The 14980-nt window shown below is 43.5% G+C and overlaps 1 protein-coding gene across 4 annotated transcripts in view; it reads left to right on the forward strand.

The window, feature by feature from the left end:
• SYTL4 (synaptotagmin like 4) overlaps positions 1-14056 on the forward strand; it is a 71321-nt gene extending 57265 nt beyond the window's left edge. For 3 of the 4 annotated variants that reach the window (XM_008701706.2, XM_008701707.2, XM_040630167.1), the window contains 8 exons: positions 1355-1533; positions 1842-1944; positions 2684-2845; positions 6771-6810; positions 6931-7026; positions 9168-9267; positions 10024-10232; positions 12162-14056. In XM_008701706.2, coding sequence (XP_008699928.1) covers positions 1355-1533; positions 1842-1944; positions 2684-2845; positions 6771-6810; positions 6931-7026; positions 9168-9267; positions 10024-10232; positions 12162-12310 — 1038 coding nt within the window. In that variant the 3' untranslated portion in view covers positions 12311-14056. Of the gene's footprint in view, positions 1-1354; positions 1534-1841; positions 1945-2683; positions 2846-6770; positions 6880-6930; positions 7027-9167; positions 9268-10023; positions 10233-12161 lie in introns of all 4 variants that reach the window. The other variant, XM_008701708.2, reaches the window with a different exon arrangement.
• Positions 14057-14980: the final 924 nt, after the last annotated feature.

Below are 14980 nucleotides of genomic sequence, written 5' to 3' on the forward strand. Positions count from 1 at the left end.
CTTAGGGCACAGCTAGGTGACTTTCCTCAGCCTCTGCCCTGGAAGTCGTCAGGTAATTAGGCAATTCGGGCTAGAGACGCTTTTGAGCAGTTTTGTGAATAGTAAACCATGACTTCGCCCCAAAAAGGTAGCAGGCCATGAAGAGAGCAAGATAATATTTCTTCATCAGAGTCCACTCCAAACTCACATTCAAGAGCATTGTCATGAGAGGGGCCCTGACAGGGTTAGTTAGCATCAGGGTATGATTCAGGAGCAGCAATACCGATCACAATCACGAAGTTAAAGGTGCGTTTAAGAATTAGGGCCTAGTTCTGTCAGAAGTATGGAGACTGGTGTTTAGGGGACAGACACAGAGTCAGGAACTGAGGTGATTGGGGTTTGTTCCTACTCACACACAGAATGGAATGGCAGGCTTACAGAGCTGATTACTACCTGAGAGGGCAAGGTCTCTGCCTCCCCCAAATTTGACACAATCACTTTTTCTATAGGTGTTGATAGGGATAAGGCAGATAAAAGAAACCCACAGATACCGCCCCCCCACACACATACACACACAGTGGAATATTCCTCAGCCATCAAAAAATGAAATCTTGCCATTTGCGATGATGTGGATGGGGCTAGAGAGTATTATGCTCAGTGAAATAAGTCAGTCAGAGAAAGACAAATACCATACAATCTCACTCATATGTGGAATTTAAGAAACAAAACAGATGAACATATGACAAGGGGGAAAAGAAAAAAAAGGAGAGAGGGAAACAAGCCATAAGAGACTCGTAACGATAGAGAACAAACTGAGGGAGGTGGGTGAGGAATGGGCTAGATGCGTGATGGGCATTAAAGAGGGCACTTGTGATGAGCACTGGGTGTTGTATGTGAGGAATCACTGCCTGCTACTCCAGAAACCAATATTGCACTGTGTGTTCGCTACAATTTAAATAAAAATAAGAAATCCATAGATAATTAAGGCACTTTGTTTTCATTAGTAACTGACCCCTGCTAGCCAACATTTTAGCATATATAGCAGATAGCAGAAACATAATTTCATCTTACCTGCACTCCTTGTCTGCATTCTGGGGCAGGTGAAAACTAAAAAAAGAAAATGTAAAAAAAGGGAAGAAGAGAAGCTAAGAGCGTAGGTGAGCAACGAACTGATTATCAACCTCAGCAGTTGTGAGTGTGCTACCAGCTGTCTCAGCCTCTGAGTACAAGACCGTTGGCAGCGCTGGCTTATGGCAAGGGTTTCTGAAGATTTTGTTTTGTTCAGTGACTGGGGCTTTATTACGAGGGAAGATGTGAGCCGTGTGGGAAGGGGAGTCAGGCCCTTACCGGATGTTTGTGGCTGCTTTGTCTTCAGAGTACAATTGGCAGCATGATGAGCATCTATAGTGAAGCTGGCGATTTTGGCAACGTCTTTGTGACCGGCAAGATTGCCTTTTCCCTGAAGTATGAGCAGCAAACACAGACTCTGGTCATCCACGTGAAGGAGTGCCACCAGCTGGCCTATGCTGATGAAGCTAAGAAGCGCTCTAACCCGTGAGTGCTTCTGGAACCTGGCCGATGCTCTGAGATGAGAGCTCACATCCTGGCATCTATGTGGGCACTCTTGAACCGAGGTTATCCCTTCCTGGGCAGACAGGGAGGTGTATTTGAGAGCGGGTGGGGAGCTACGGGAAAGGGACTAGGATTGGGAAAATGCTAGAAGACATGTCTAAGAGGGCTTTGATGTGACATTTTCATTTCATCATGGCGTCTGTATATGGAGAGCAGAGAAGTGAAGAATGGGCTTGAGAAAAAACAACAACAACAACAACAAATGACTCCGTACTCTCCTTGATTTCTAGATACGTGAAGACTTATCTTCTGCCTGACAAGTCCCGCCAAGGAAAAAGAAAAACCAGCATCAAGCGGGACACCATCAATCCACTGTATGATGAGATCCTTAGAGTATGTATCTAGATCCCAAGAGCTGAACACGTCCTGTCTTGTGTGCTAAGCTGTAGCTATTCCTCTGCTACTAGGGCAGGGTGACACAGTTTTCAGTGGCCATGTCTGTGTCTGAAGATAGGCCATGGCCATCTGTTCACATACTAACCTCCCAGAGAAGAGAACAAAGGTGATCTGGCTTTCTTGGATTGCTGTGAAATTGGAGATTCATGTGACCACAAATCTCATTCAATTTTATTTTTAAAAAGATTTTATTTATTTATTTGAGAGAGAGAAAGCGAGAGCACGAGCGAATGAGCAAGGGGAAGGCAGAGAGAGAAGCAGACTCCCTTCTAAGCAGGGAGCCCGACATCGGGCTCGATTTCAGGACCCTGAGATCATGACCTGAGCTGAAGGTAGATGCTTAACCGACCGAGCCACCCAGCTGCCCCTACAAATCTCCTTTTAAAAAGTCATTGGGGATCAGAAGTTTCTGTGGCAGTCTGTTTTGAATATTCCATTGTTCTTTCACCCAGTCTAGGAAAAATTAATTTTCCAGGTCCTACCTTAGAATGTGGTAGATTTTTGTGAAATGGGGTAAGTGAAGGCTTTGATTAAGGAAACTCAAAGTGCTTAGAGACCAAAGTAATTTGATAATCAGGATTATGGACTTTGGGTATGATTGCTCAGATATCGGAATAATCTTTTCTGAGGAATTACTACGAACTAATCATCTTGGGCTTCTCCTTTTCTTTCACAGTATGAGATCCCAGAATCTCTTCTGGCCCAGAGGACTTTGCAGTTCTCAGTTTGGCATCATGGTCGTTTTGGCAGAAACACTTTCCTTGGAGAGGCAGAGGTCCAGATGGATTCCTGGAAGCTTGATAAGAAACGGGATCATTGTGTCCCTTTACATGGAAAGGTAGTCTGCTTTAACAACTCCTTGCGCAGTTGGGACCTGAGGTAGCACCGTTTGCAGGGACCTCTGCTGGTACATGTTGGTAGCGACTTTGAATGTAATCTTCTGTGGAGTTCTAGCACCCCCTGCTGGGGTTTCTGAGTCGGACAGTAACTTCAGATGCACTTGCATGTTGAGTGTGCGATCTCTTTGTAGGGCAAGCAAAGGATGAAGCCATGGTTTTCCTTTGAAAAGCTTTTCATATGTGTGCCAAGCTTTGCCTCATAACCTTCCAGAGTCCGGGCGTATCCTAACATCCTAACTTGCACCTCTTCTCCCAGCTAACCTTTTGGGTGTCTCCTAATCACTCCTTTTCCAAGCTAATCTTTTCACTAAAGAAGTGGGAAGTTAAAACAGTTCATGGAGTTCTAATTGTACTCTTTGTCACACAAGCCAGGGAAAATTTTACTCTGGAGATGGCATCTCAGGCGAGAGTGTAGCAGGATCCAAAATAGTGCCTGGGATCTGAGTGTAGGCCTGGATTTGAATCCTGGTTCTGTTATTTGCCAGCTAGGTAAGTCACCCCTGTTATAAAATAACGTAGGTAAATCACTTAACTTCTGTGAGTCTCAGTTTATTCATCTGCAAAATGGGGATCATCACGATACTCCTCTTTCACAGGCTTGTCCACAAAGTGCCAAGCAATGCCTGGTACCTAACGGACATTCAGTAGGTTACTGTCATTCCGGATAAGATGAAATTGCTAAAACAGAGTTAGGATTTCTTGATGATCTGAACTGTTCAATGGCAAGGTTCCTTGGTAATTTTTTTTTTACACTAGCATTTTCTTTTTTAATTATTATTATTTTCAATTAGCCAACATATCATTAGTTTCTGATGTATACACTAACATTTTCAATGCTAAAAATAGTACGTGGTGCATAGACTATCTTTGGAAAGATAGACAGAAAACTAGTAGCAGTGGCTGCGTCTGGGAAGAGACTGAGGTGAGAGAGCAATTTTGTTTTCTCTGTATGCCCTTTTAGAACCTTTGAACTCTTTACCATATCTACATATATCACTTATTTAAAAAATGAAGAATAAGAGGATTCGTGTGCACATGGTTCGAAATTGCAATGACATGAAAGTATATAAAAAGAAAAGCACATTCCATTCCCTAGAAATAACCACTGTTATCAACTACTTGGATATCTTTATAGAGATTTTATATTAAGCAGCATGAATATGCACGTAGGGATTTATATTTTTTCCCTTTTATACAAATAGGCTTGTATGCACCTCATCGTGTACATGTATCTTGACTTTTTTTTTCATTGAACAATTCATTATTTATCATGGACATCTTTGTCTGCCATCACTTACAGATCTATCTCATTTTCATTGCTGTATAGTATTCTTTCATGTGCCTATATTATAAAATGTTGGCTTTTTTGCTGTTAAAGCTATGCTGTAATATATCTTGGCCTTCTTATGTGAATGTAACGTAGGAGAAATTGCTGGTGATGGAATTGTTGAGTCAGTCATGTAATATTTTGATAGCTACTTCCTTCCATAAAAAATATTAACAACGTTAAATCTGCCCCTTTAAAGACTAATAATAACAGGAAAGCAATTATCACCAAGCTATAGCATATTATTAGAAATGTAGAATCTCTCTCTCTTTTTTTTAAGTGATTTTATTTGAGAGAGAGCATGAGCCTGTGCATGAGAGCACAAGCTGGGGGAGGGTCAGAGGGAGAGGGAGAAGCAGGCTCCCCACTGAGCAGGGAGCCCGATGAGGCTCAATTCCAGGACCCCAGGATCATGACCTGAGCCAAGGGTAGACGCTTAACCGACTGAGCCACCCAGGCATCCCAGAAATGTAGAATTTCTTAAGCATTTGGCATACGAGTCGTTCTTTCAGGGGCCTATGGTTGATAAAATGATATTGGAAATGTCACCGTAAACCATTATGAACTACTGCCAATAAAAGCATCTTACATCAAAAGAGAAAAAAGCTGCATTAAGATGGAGACATTTGCTCTTTGCAGTTATTTTGAGCTAGAATGAAAATATGCTACTGAAAAAATACACCAATTTCTAGCGAAGGCTAAACTCCAGTTTTAAGAGTCTACTGAAGTTCACAATCTGGAAATGAATAAATTGTGTAGACATTTATAAACAACAAAAAGTCCACTCCAGCATTACATATCTATTTTAACTTAAAACACTCTACATTTATTGCCTCTGATCTATCCATTTTTTTTTTCTTTTTTGCCCCTAGCAATCTATTTGCTCCCATTCAACTTTCTCTTCCTGGCATCCACCTCCCTATTCTTTTGTATCTCTCCCATACACTAAATTGTGCATCTGGGTATGTGGTACCTTTTTCTAAACCAATGGGGATTATGCCTTCCTGGTGTTGGTATACTCCATGCTGAGGACCTAGGTGAGAGGAGCCCCAGTGAATACACGCAGATGACAGGGCACGTCTGGTCCACACCGCTGGATAGCAAAGCGTAAAGAACAAAACCATGCCAAGAGCGCCAATAGAGTGAAGCAATTCTGGTACCAACAGCCAAAGACAATAGGCCACTTGCTGCTCATTCCAGACATTCATTCACTCCTATATTCATTCAGTAAATATTTGTGGAGCACCTACTATGTGCCAGGTACTTGGCTAAGTGTCAGGCCTACTAGGCTGAGCAAAACTAGGGTGATTCCTGTCCTCCTGGCATTTAGGTTCCAGCGGTAGAGACAGCCATTCATCAAAAGTGATGTAAATATAAAATTAGAAATCGTGGCATGCTCAAATCCTTGCAACAGAGTTCACCTAGCCTTCTTCAAATCTTTGAAAACTCTTTAAAAAATACTTTTTAATCTTTGAAAATCATACAAGCACTACATACCATTCTCTTGAAAAAGTCTATATCTATATCTATCTATCTATCTATATCTATCTATCTATCTATCTATCTATCGACACACACACAGGCAAAAGTGAAAGCCCTCTTTCCTTTCCCCAATCCATTCTTCTCTCTAGAATAAACAAGTGTTAAGTTTGTATGTATCCTTCTGGGTTTTTCTATGCAGTGTAGTATAGTGGTTAAAAGCATGGACTCTGGAACCGGTCTGTATGAATTTGAATCCTGCCTCTGTCAGTTGCTAACTGTGTGACCTTGGGCAAGTTACTTAACCTCCCTGTTCCATAATCTGTAACATGGGGCTAATAGTACCTATGGGGATTATCTTGAGGATGACACAAAATGATATACTTAAAGTACTTATAACAGTGCCTGGCACATAGTAAGTAATATACAAGTGATAATGATAATAATCATTATTTACATACATACATATTCACATGTACAAACATGAACATATGTCAGTGTGAGTGGGATACCTTGTCTGCATTTTGCTTTGTTGACTTAATAGTACGTCTTGGGTATCTTTCTGAGTCAGCACGTGTGGATTCCCTGCATTCTTTCTGATGATTGCATGCCGTAATCCAGACGCCATCTGCGGGCATTAAAATCGTTCACTTAACCTTGCCTATATTGATCAACATTTAGGTTGTTTCCACTTTTTGGCTTTTACTAACAATGTTGATAGCAAGATTCTTCATCATGCATCAGTTGCCTGTGAGTCTGTATGGCAACTTTGCTGGAAGACCTTTGGGGGTACTTGGAATCTAGTAACTGTATCCCCCAAGTAGCAAAATAGTGGGCATTGCAGAAGGCTTTGTTGGGTTTTTCTGCAGCTCCTTCTGAAGGAACTGCCTTAGAAACCTGCGGCTGCCATGGCCGAGGCACCCTGGACTGTACTCATAAGGAGGATTCTCTTATGTCATGAAGCTCTTCTTGGGGTCAATTTTTGAGTCTCCTCAGTGAGAGGTCCCAACAACTCCTGAGAAGCCCCACTTGACTTGTCGGGTTCCCCTGTGTTTCAGATCAGTGCTGAGTCCCCGACTGGCTTGCCATCACACAAAGGCGAGTTGGTGGTTTCATTGAAATACATCCCAGCCTCCAAACTCCCTGTTGGAGGTGACCGGAAAAAGAGTGAGTTTTTTGGGGAGGGGGGCTGGATTTAGCCCTTAGTGTTCTGTACAGGCTGTTCGTGTGATAGTGCAGCGGGTGGCCAGCACTGTTGGAGAGACCGGATTGAGATGCTCCTGGATCATCTTCTAGGGAAGATTCCTTTACTAAGTAAGCCTTTTCTGCCTCATTTTCAACCAGAAGGGACTATCTTAGGGTTGGCACTCAGTTTTGTTTTGTTTTTGTTTTTTGTGTTTTTTTTGTTGTTGTTGCTGTTTTTTAGGCCATTAAACTGACGTGGTCTTGGTCCAGCTATGGCAAACTATTAAGAGGGCAGATTAGAACAGAATCTTTGGGGGTGAGAAAGGGTGGTTGCAAGGGGTGGTGAAATATGAGGGACAGGAAGTTAAAGGTTGAGGAAGAGTAAATGAACACACTGGGCACTGTGCTAGTGACTAGGGATATGTAGATGAGTAAGTCATGTTTACCCTCTTTGAGAAGCTCAGTGTAGCAAGGACAACAGTCATATGCTGAAAGAGCACAGACACAGAATCTCTCTGGTTACATTTGGGGAGAACTTTAAAGAGGAAGTAAGGACAAAACTGGACTTCAGATTTTACCAGGCAGAAAAGGGAGAGAATGGGGTGTGAAGAACAGTTCCAGGAGAGGTCGCGTGAGCAAAGGTTTTAAGAAGGCATGGTAAATGTGGGGTTGTATGGAAAGTGTGAGGCAGTGAACTCCTTAGTTCAGTGGCGCTGGAGTTATGGTTTGTGTGTGTGGTAGTGGAGCTGGAAGTGATAAGGCGGGTGCCTGACTGAAAAGGGCTTTGCACATAACAGTAACGAGTTGAATTTGATCCATTGGTGCAATGGGAAGCCAAAGTTCTTAGAAAGATACCTGTGTGTATGGGATGACTAGAGAAGAGAAGCAAGGATAGGACCATAGGGAAGAGCAGCATTTTAAAGGATGAAGAGAGGACAAAAAGCTAGTGAGGCAGAGGATTATTAGGAAAGAGCTTGGAGAAGAAAAGAGCAGAGGTTGTCAATAATGTTGAAATACTACTGGGATGTCAAGCTGGTGAGGATGGAGAAGACGTGGCTCATCGGCGTTAGGTTGTCTTTTCAGTGGATTTGTGGAAACAAAAGCCAGATTTCACCAGAAACTAGGCCAAGTGAATGAAGCAAAGAAGTAGAAGTAGTGAGCGTGGACTCTTTTTTTTTTTTTTTAAGGATAATTGATGGTGAAAGAAAGAGGTAAGGGTAAAGGGAGATTTTCTTTTTAAAGGATTTCTTTTTTTTTAAGATTTTATTTATTTGAGAGAGAGCGCGTGCACATGCGCACAAGTGAGGAGGAGGGGCAAAAGGAGAGGGAGAAGCAGACTTCCCAATAAGCAGGGAGCCCAATGTGGGGCTCAATCCCAGGACCCCAGGATCATGACATGAGCCGAAGGCAGATGCTTAACCGACTGAGCCACCCAGGTGCCCCTTTTTAAAGGGTTTTTAAAAGAAGTGGTGAGATTAGCATATACTTAGACTGCAGGGATAGGACTAGTAGAGGAAGAGATATTAAAAATAGGAGGTGGGTTCTCCCTCTGCCTCTTCCCCTTGGCTTTTGCTCTCTCTCTCTCACTCACACACACTCTCTCTCTCAAATAAATAAATAAAATCTTTTAAAAAAAAGGAGGGGCACCTGGATGGCTCAGTGGGTTAAGCGTCTGCCTTCAGCTCAGGTCATGGTCCCAGGGTCCTAGGATCAAGCCCTGTATCCGGCTCCCTGCTCAGCGGGAGTCTGCTTCTCCCTCTGCCTCTCCCCCGTCTTGTGTTCTCTCTCTCTCTCTTTCTCTCTCTCTCAAATAAATAAATAAAATCTTTAAAAGAAAATGGGAGGTGGGGGTTGAAATTGATGATGCCAGATGAGTCCTGTGAAGTAGACATGGGATCAAGAACACAAGTAGGGGAGTTCCCTTTTTTAAAAATCATTCAACAAATATCAGGCAACTTTACTTCTCTAAGCCTCCACTTTGCCATCTGTAAAATAGGAATAATAGTAGATATCTTATACGGTTGCTTTGCCAATTAAATAATGTAGAAACAGGCATGTAGCCAGTTTTCGCAAAGCATTTATTACTATTGTTCTTATTAATTGAGTCAGGCAGTGACTGACTGGTCCTGAGAGCGGAAGTCAGATGTGGTCCAGTTGTCATGGAGCTTGCTGCCTTCAGGAACCAGGGATGGAAGGTGCTATGTAGGTAAAGATCAAGTGGAATCTGAAGGGGGTAGGGGCTCACTTGCTATGGCTGACATCCCTTACAGGTAAAGGTGGGGAAGGGGGAGAGCTCCAGGTGTGGATCAAAGAAGCCAAGAACCTGACGGCTGCCAAATCAGGAGGGACTTCTGACAGCTTTGTCAAGGGGTGAGTCCCGGGGCCAGCACCAAACTAACCAGTTCCAGGACAAGGAAACTGAGAGAGGAACCCAAATGAACCTTTCTCTGTGGATATTACCCTTGTATATGCCACCACCTCCCACAACCAACTTTGTTCCTGAAAATAGGTAATGGCAAAACCTCCACAACCACCTTTGTCCTGGTCTGAGCTCAGTTGGGACTGTGCTGTAGTGTGGATTTCCAAAGAGGAGGGTGGTAGACAGACAGGCTGGACTTTTCCTTTGTTACAGACTGAGGCTTTTAATGAATCCTGAGTCAAAATCTGTGTCCCCTGACTGTTAGGATTTAGGAACCCGGGACTCTGTTCCCCACAATCTTTAAGCGATGCCAGCTTTGCCCAAATGAGAGATCACCCCGCTGACTTAAGTTCTCCAGCCAAGCATGTTCGGCTAGGCCTATAGTTACTATTATCGGTTTTCTTGAAAGAGGACCTTGTTAGAAATGGAACCAAATATTTAAAACCCGTGTTTGGTAGAGTATAGACAACAGTTAACTGATAAGACTGTATTAATTTTCTCTCCTGGTTAAAGGAATTGAATCAGGTGAATGATCCAGTGGGGGTAGTGGGAACTCCGCTTCGGCATATTCGAAGGAGGGAGTGTGTGTGCTTGCATCCGAGTGACGACTTACCTTCCTGGGCTAGGCCTGCGGTAGGGAAAGGGGAATTAAGAGAGGCACTTGCCAGCTGTGAGTAGGTTGTTGATTACTCCCCACCCTCTGCCAGATACCTCCTTCCCATGAGGAGCAAGGCCAGTAAGCGTAAGACTCCTGTGATGAAGAAGACCCTGAATCCCCACTACAACCATACATTTGTCTACAATGGTGTGAGGCTGGAAGATCTACAACACATGTGCCTGGAACTGACTGTGTGGGACCGGGAGCCTCTGGCCAGCAATGACTTCCTGGGCGGGGTCAGGCTGGGTGTTGGTACTGGTGAGAGCCTCTCCCCCATCCTGACTATTTTAAAGGCGTGTTGTGTATTTTTCACTCCTAACATACCCGTATCCCTTCCTTCAGAGCTTCTCTATAGTAAGAGTTGTCTTCTTTTCTTTCAGTTAACGTTTGGTCACTATTTACTTAGCGCCTACTAGGTGCAGACCTTAGGGGAGGGCTGAGCTCGTGCACTGTTCATGCGTACACATGAATGGGACCCTGATAGCCACCAATGCCATCATCTTACCACCAAAAAAAAAAATCTAAAAACCTACCTGTATCGGTACGGATAATTTCCATCCTCCGTCCTGTTATAATGAAAGAGGGGCCTTTCTAGCAAAGGCCAAGCTCTTTCCAAGTGTTCTGGATCACAGCCTAACCTTCTTAACCTCGCTTCTGGAATCTCCTATCTCTCCTGTCTGATCACTTTCATTCTCTCAATGTCCCTACTGGAGGCGACAACAGAAACGCTCTGGTATCGCCAATCTTAAGAAACAGAAATTAACCTCTTCTTGACCCTACATCCCCCTTCTAATTTCTTAAAAGGACTCGTCTCTGCTTCCTCACATCACTTTTAGTCCTCAATCCACTGTGATCTGGCTTCTGTCTCACCACTTCACTGAGCAATTGCTCATGATAAACTTTTGTTTTCATCTTACTAGAATTTTCGTGTGATTTAGCATAGCTGATCACTCCCTTTTTCTTGAAATCCTTAGCTTCGACTGATCTGCACTTGTCTTTGCAGTTTCCTCATTCTCTACCCAAACTTTAAATATTGGTGCTTTTCAAGGCTTAGTCTTGAATCCTCTTTTTCCTCTCTGCAGTTTCTGCACGCCTGTGGCCTTAAATACTACTTGTATATGAATGAGTCGTACAGAACACTAAACCCAAAGTGTCTAGAGTGAGGTTTTTTCAAATGTAGCCAGTTCATATCAGTCTCCCGCTTAAAACCCTTCAGTGCCTTTACTCCTGTATGTAGAAGACAATCCAAAGTTCTTACCATTCTGACAGGCCCCTTTAGATTTTTGCCCCTTTGTTCCTTTATAATCCAACCTTAGATCACTCTCCTGCTTGCTCCCTGTGCTCCAAGCACAATGGCTCTTTCTGCTCTCCAAGTATACCAAGCTCATTCCAACTTCATAACCTTTGCGGTTATTGTTAACCTCCGCCTGGCTCCTTCCCATCCTTTGGAGCTTGACTCAGGTGTCTCCTTGGAGAGGCGCTCAGACCACTCCATTTAAAGGAGGCCCTGATCTAGGTACTGCAGGTCACCCTCTTTATTTACCTCATGACATTTATCTCGCTCTCTGCAGTATTCTTGACTTACTTGTAAATGTTCTGTTTTCCCTATTCAAACGTAAGTTGCCGGTAAGGCAGGACTTTTTTTTTTTTCCCTTTGTTCACCACTGTAACTCCCATGCCTCGAAGAGTGCCTGGTACACAGTAGGTACTCCATAAATGTTTGTTGAAAAAACATATGTGCAAGACAGTAGGAATGAGGCCACATACAATCCGAACTTCAGGCCTGGAGTCTACAGCTAGAGAATAAAAGGTGTTTAGCTGATGCTTCCCCCCCCCCATTTTTTTTTAAATTTTCAGTCAAGTTGGCAATAACAGAAAGGCAATAGCTCTGGCATGAGGTGTCAGACACAAGAGCTCTGTCATGGCCTCAGAATGAGAGGTCTGAAGCTACAGTGTGCTGTTTGGCGTGTCATTTCATCAACCTGAAGTCTCCTAACAGAGTCTCAGGAGGCACAGAACTAGCCTTGCAGAGTCCACAGGGAGCAGCCCCCAGACGGCCATCCCCGTCAACCCATCTTCGTAACACACTGTCCTTTGTGGGATGGCTACCCTTGCCATATAACCCATCTTTCCCGGTGGGCTGAAGAGTGGGTTCCCTGTTCAGCCTCCTCTGGTGTTTCTCCTCAGGGATCAGTACTGGGGAAGTGGTGGACTGGATGGACTCGACTGGGGAAGAAGTGAGCCTATGGCAGAAGATGCGACAGTACCCAGGCTCTTGGGCAGAAGGGACTCTGCAGCTGCGCTCCTCGATGGCCAAGCAGAAGCTGGGCTTATAAGTCCTTCCTTCTCTGCAGGTCCAGCCCTGTCCGGGGCAAGTTGGAGGAAGTGAAGAAACCAAGAGCAAAGATGTGTAATGTGTGTGTGTGTGTATGTGTATGTGTGTGTGTGTTATGTATGTGCGTATATAAACACATAATTCTACAATTCTCATTATGTTATGCTAGAGTGATGCAGGCTTGCTCCCTTTCTTAAAGCAGGCTCAAGAATAAGGGTCTGTTCAAAGTGTTTTTATTTGTGCATAATCTAGTATATCTCCAGAGTCCATGCTTGTATCTTTATGATGTTTAATTAACTTAAAAATCTTTTAAAGCAAGTTTTCATCTCCTGCATTGCAATCCTTTTCCTCCTTCCCCAGGAAGCCCTGCCTACCTTTGGCATTCATACAGCTCTGTGTTTCAAGGTATGCCTGGTGTGAGGCCCAGGCTCTGGGAAGCAGGGTTGGGTTACTAAAGGCAGGAGAAGATGGGAGAGAGGTGAGTAGGTCTCCCCCTTCCTTTCCAATTTCTGTTTTTAACTCCATTTTTACCTTGATAAATTTCTGGAACTTGGCTTTTAACTCTTCTAGTTCTTAAGCAGTTTCCATAGTGCTTGGGTCTCATGGTTTTCTTTGAAATGCTAGGAAAATTCCTAAGTTCCTTCCAGCTCCAGACACCTTCACTAGACCTTTAAGGGACGCTTATAATGGAGCTGCTGTAGAAAAACACTTTAATTAGGTAGTGACTGAGTCATGGACATGCCACAAATGGCTTCTCGGTGGTCTCATAGGACCAGAGCGGCTGAGAGTGAAATGTCTCCCAGCCCATGCTGGATTTTTGCATTTTATACAGATAACAGCTGTTGTTGGCGAGCTCCTCATTTCTCTAATAAAAGACATCTTCACCCTCATATGCCACATCTTTCTTAGCGTTTGTCTGTGGTGTGGTACCACACAGAATACGGTGTATATACCATTATGCCAGCCAGAATAGCCAAGTGCTGTCTAAACTGGCTCAGTGTTGGGGCGGCTGGGTGGCTCAGTTGGTTAAGCCACTGCCTTCAGCTCAGGTCATGATCTCGGGGTCCTGGGATCGAGCCCCGAATTGGGCTCCCACTCAGCGAGGAGCCTGCTTCTCCCTCTCCCTCTGCCTTGGCCCCTCCCCCTGCTCGTGCTCTCTCTCTTACACTCTATCTCAAATAAATAAATAAAATCTTAAAAAAAAAAAAAAAACCACAACTGGCCCAGTGTTTCTCCAGACTGGGCACTGTTAGTGCTCTAAGAGAATGTGTTCAGACAGTCTCTCAGTTATTCTGGCTTCCTTCTTGAAGTAATTTCACTTTCAATTTTTTCTATTGTTTCCTAAACTTGACCTAGATGTAATGTGGGTGTGATGTGCTGAGACCTTTCCTAGAAGGGTCTGGTGACCTGAGGTTCATTTTCTGAAACTCACTGTACCAAACTGACCTTTTTATCCTTGCAAGTGTATCTACACAAAGTTTTTTGTGAAAGGAGTCTATACTGGAGAAGAAATCCCTTTTGGTAGAGTCTGCTGATTTCTCCTATAAGGGCCACTAGGTCGAGGGCAGCTACTGTGGTTTCTGCTGTATGGGTGAGTTGAATGGAGGAGTGTTTTTAAAACGTTTGTTTGGTATGGATTGATACTGTAATGGAAAACATAATTTGGAACCCTGGCTTGTAACGTGCTCCTTTGTTCTCCATCCCCTGAAATGTACGTGGGCTTCAGTAAAGCTTTCTCACTTGTCAAGTGTTTGCGTTTGTTAGTTCTACGGCTTTTCTCTCTCATGTCCTCACTTACCGCTCTTGCTGTTCAGTGGCTTGAAGGAGAAGAACCAAAGTGACAAATGCCCTTCCCTAATCGTACACTGTATTGATTCAAAGAAAATTTCCCTTTCCCTACATTGCTGCCTGTTACCTCTGCTGAGCTCTGATCTAATGACTTTTGTGTTTAGTATCTAGGGAGAGACCTGAGAATCCATCTTAAAAGTGGCACCACTTTTCTTTCTCTCTCAAGTACCAAGGGAACTCTTTCTCTAGTTTTGTAGCCCTCTACCACTAGGAAGGAGAGAGATGTGTGTATACATTTATGAGCACAGGGGAAGGAAGATGTTCTCTGCTGTGTTTCTTTCTGGATCCTTCGATATCTCTGGGAGGTAGGTAGAGCCTTTTCCCTCCACCCCTTCTACCATTATTTAGTTTTGAGAAATAAATAACACAGATGTTAAGCAACCCATCTCAGAAATGAGGCCTTAGGTTAAGAAAGCTGGGTTTCTAGGGAGAGCCCAAGTGATTCTTGACCTCTTGTGCAAAAAGACATCAATATATATTGAATGTGTATAAAGCTTTATGCTAGGCACATTATATATTATTTCCTTAATTTCTCCAAGCACATTATGAAGTAGGAAAATTTCCCTTTTTACAGATGAGGAAAGTCAAGTCCACTGTTGCACAACAGAGTTGGGCTTTGAATCAAGGTCTTATTCCACTGTATGATGCTACTTCCTGTGAGGGCATTATATGTGTTATAGGTGAAGATTCAAAGGAAGGGATGACTCCTTTTTTCTAAAATATCTCAAAGAAATAAGTTTAGTTTACAAGGTAGGATAATCAGAATGCTTTGGACGTTACCTAACCAGCTGACTGACTCAATACTTTGTGCGTGTGAGTGTGT

Source organism: Ursus maritimus (assembly GCF_017311325.1).
Source record: "Ursus maritimus isolate PB19 chromosome X unlocalized genomic scaffold, ASM1731132v1 scaffold_X1, whole genome shotgun sequence".
Taxonomy (NCBI): domain Eukaryota; kingdom Metazoa; phylum Chordata; class Mammalia; order Carnivora; family Ursidae; genus Ursus; species Ursus maritimus.